Source organism: Sycon ciliatum, chromosome 9, assembly GCF_964019385.1.
Source record: "Sycon ciliatum chromosome 9, ocSycCili1.1, whole genome shotgun sequence".
In the NCBI taxonomy this organism is placed as follows: Eukaryota; Metazoa; Porifera; class Calcarea; order Leucosolenida; family Sycettidae; genus Sycon; species Sycon ciliatum.
In genome coordinates this window covers 22,289,312-22,291,850 of record NC_088651.1, presented here as the reverse complement: position 1 = coordinate 22,291,850, position 2,539 = coordinate 22,289,312, and the positions used below count along the sequence as shown (strand labels likewise).

The 2,539-nt window shown below is 48.6% G+C and overlaps 1 protein-coding gene across 1 annotated transcript; it reads left to right on the top strand.

Moving 5' to 3' along the window:
- The first annotated feature begins 643 nt into the window (after positions 1 to 643).
- LOC135824352 (zinc finger BED domain-containing protein 4-like) lies at positions 644 to 1,897 on the top strand. Its single transcript, XM_065337085.1, has one exon. It carries the CDS (start codon positions 644 to 646, stop codon positions 1,895 to 1,897), a length of 1,254 nt encoding a protein of 417 aa, XP_065193157.1.
- Positions 1,898 to 2,539: the final 642 nt, after the last annotated feature.

Genomic DNA, 2,539 nt, shown 5'->3' with positions numbered 1-2,539 from the left:
GAATGAGTAAAGAAGCGGAGAAGACGAAACGGCAAGGAAAGCGGATCGCTACGATCGCTCAAATGCACTAGCCTAGAGCGTGCATAGCGCATGCAGTCAAACGGTCACGTGATAAGTGCGTACACAAGTCATACGTCATAATAATGCAGTTGACATAGAAAAGGAAACCAAGCTGAGCGCGAGGTAAACAAATCTGCAGAGCGCGAAAATATAAACACATTGAACGAAGGATTTGTTTGAGAACAAATTGCACAGGCAGACAAAGAAGAAACAGTTCGAAGCTAGAATCAATGTCCGTGTTTCTTAGAATCAATCATGGAGAAAGCTAACTAAGAGTAACTACCTCTGTCACGCAAGACCGGACCTAAACACCTACGAAGTAAGGATTGATGTGTTACGAGAAATACGTGTAGTGAAATAAATTGGTGTGCATTGCATCGTGACACAACTTGCCAAGCTGCATGTACGTGATTGTAAATGTACAAACAACATGCAACGTCGTAGTAAACACAATCGTAACTCGTGAATTCCGTGTTGTTGACTCAAGGCAAGCAGCACCTCGTGTACACGTTGACAACAACGAACGAATTGATTATACTCTGATAATAAAATACTAATAATATGAAAGAACAACAAAACGTAAATGTCACCTACGATTACACAACAGGCTGCAGAGAACGGATGGGAGAGTAACGTCTGCATTGCTCACCGTCTTCAGACTGCAATTCGGCATGCCCTTGACTTGGATGTCGTAGCGAAATTGCTGTCCCGGTGTAGAAAGCTTGTTGGGCATTTCAAGCACTCCTGTCTGGCTGCGGGAGCGCTGGAAAGCAAGCAGCGCCAGCTGAATGCTGATGCACAGCCGCTGAAGGTAATCCAGGACGTGCCAACACGCTGGAATTCCGCATATTACATGATCGACCGCCTCCTGAAGCTGCGTGTTGCGTTGACTGCAGTGCTGTGCGACAGCAGCATCACGTCCAAGCAGACTGACCGGGACTTGCTGCTGAAGGACAACCAGTGGAAGCTAGCGGAGCAGCTCGTCCACATCCTGGAGCCTTTTGAGAGCGCAACATCCACCATCAGTGGCCAGAAGTACGTGACGCTCTCACTACTTTTCCCCATCACATGCCATCTCCTTTCGGTCATGGAGGGTGAGCATGCAAAGCCTCTGACAACAGCTGCCAAGTCGGTGGCTGCAAAGCTGAAGTCGGAGCTGATCCGCAAATTCCCGAATGTGTCGTGCCCTTTGCCGACGTCGATGCCCGTAGTGTGTGCTGCACTTGACCCGCGTTTCCGGTCCCTCCAGTTTCTGGATGACGATAAAGCATCTGCAGCAAAAGATCACGTGAAATCATTGCTTGCAGAGAGTGCGGCCGTGACCAGCGCAAGTGAGCCACCTCGCAAGAAGGCATGCGTGACGTCTGGTGGACTGTCCCGCCTGTTTGGTCGCAGTCAACCAAGCAAGGACGTCCCATCCACCACCAATGCTGATGCTGAAACTCGGCTCAGAGACAGGGAAGTAGAGCTGTTCTTCACGGAAGATGATCTGGATGTAGATGACAGCCCCCTGGAGTGGTGGAGAAAGAATGAGCACCGCTTTCCTGGTCTCTCAACTCTCGCCAGGAGATACCTCTCTGTGCTCGAGACGTCAGTGCCATCTGAGAGAATCTTCTCTGCTGCTGGTCGGCTGGTGACCAAGCTCTGCAATGGCTTGTCCCCTGCGCACATCGACGCGTCCATCTTCCTGTCCGTCAACAGCGTATTGCCTGGGGCTCGCTACCAGAAGACAAGCTCAGGATTGAATTCATTGAGCTTGGCCGAAGAGCTGGAGGAAGAGGAACTGAGTCTTCCAGAGTTGCCATCACTGTCTGGAGAGATCTCCGATGACGAGTAATGCTGGCCATGGACCTCACCACCATCGATTGATGTGGCATGGTCAAAGTTCTCAGTCAGAAATCAGTATGCACAATTTGATTATCCTAACTTATCCATCAATTCAATATCGTTATATCGTTATATCGATTGTTAAGCTATCAGTGTTATCGTTAAGCAGTTTTTGAATATCGTTTCAGCCCTAGAAATTTTGTTTGAGCACATTACCATACCATACCAACATTTTGAGAGAAAAAATATGTTTCACCAAAAGTGCCATAGGGTGGTTTCTGTAGTCCCTGGCTCACTTATTTTCATGCCTGCACTTGCTAACTAGCTCCGATCTTTTGTTGATGTTGACACGATTGTCCGCCTGAAGGATCTCTAGCTTCTCTCTTAGGCACAGAGGACAGCGCTTGGTTTTTGTTACAGAAACCTGGAGTCTGGGTGATAACTGACCAACCAAGATTGTACTCGCTATTTTGATGCTTCAGGTTCCAGACACACTTTGATAGTTCCGTGCTCATCTCATGTCTCTCATGTCTGAATGATGTTAGATAGCTGCCGTGTCTCTTCTTGAATTCTGGCTCCGTAAGACCGATATACTCCGTCCGGCTGCAGAGGGGCACGCACGCCTGGAGGAACTGTTTGCGCCACCTGTGGA

Coding starts and splice junctions, on each gene's coding strand:
- LOC135824352 (XM_065337085.1), top strand. CDS start 644: ATGTCACCTACGATTACACAACAGGCTGCAGAGAACGGATGGGAGAGT.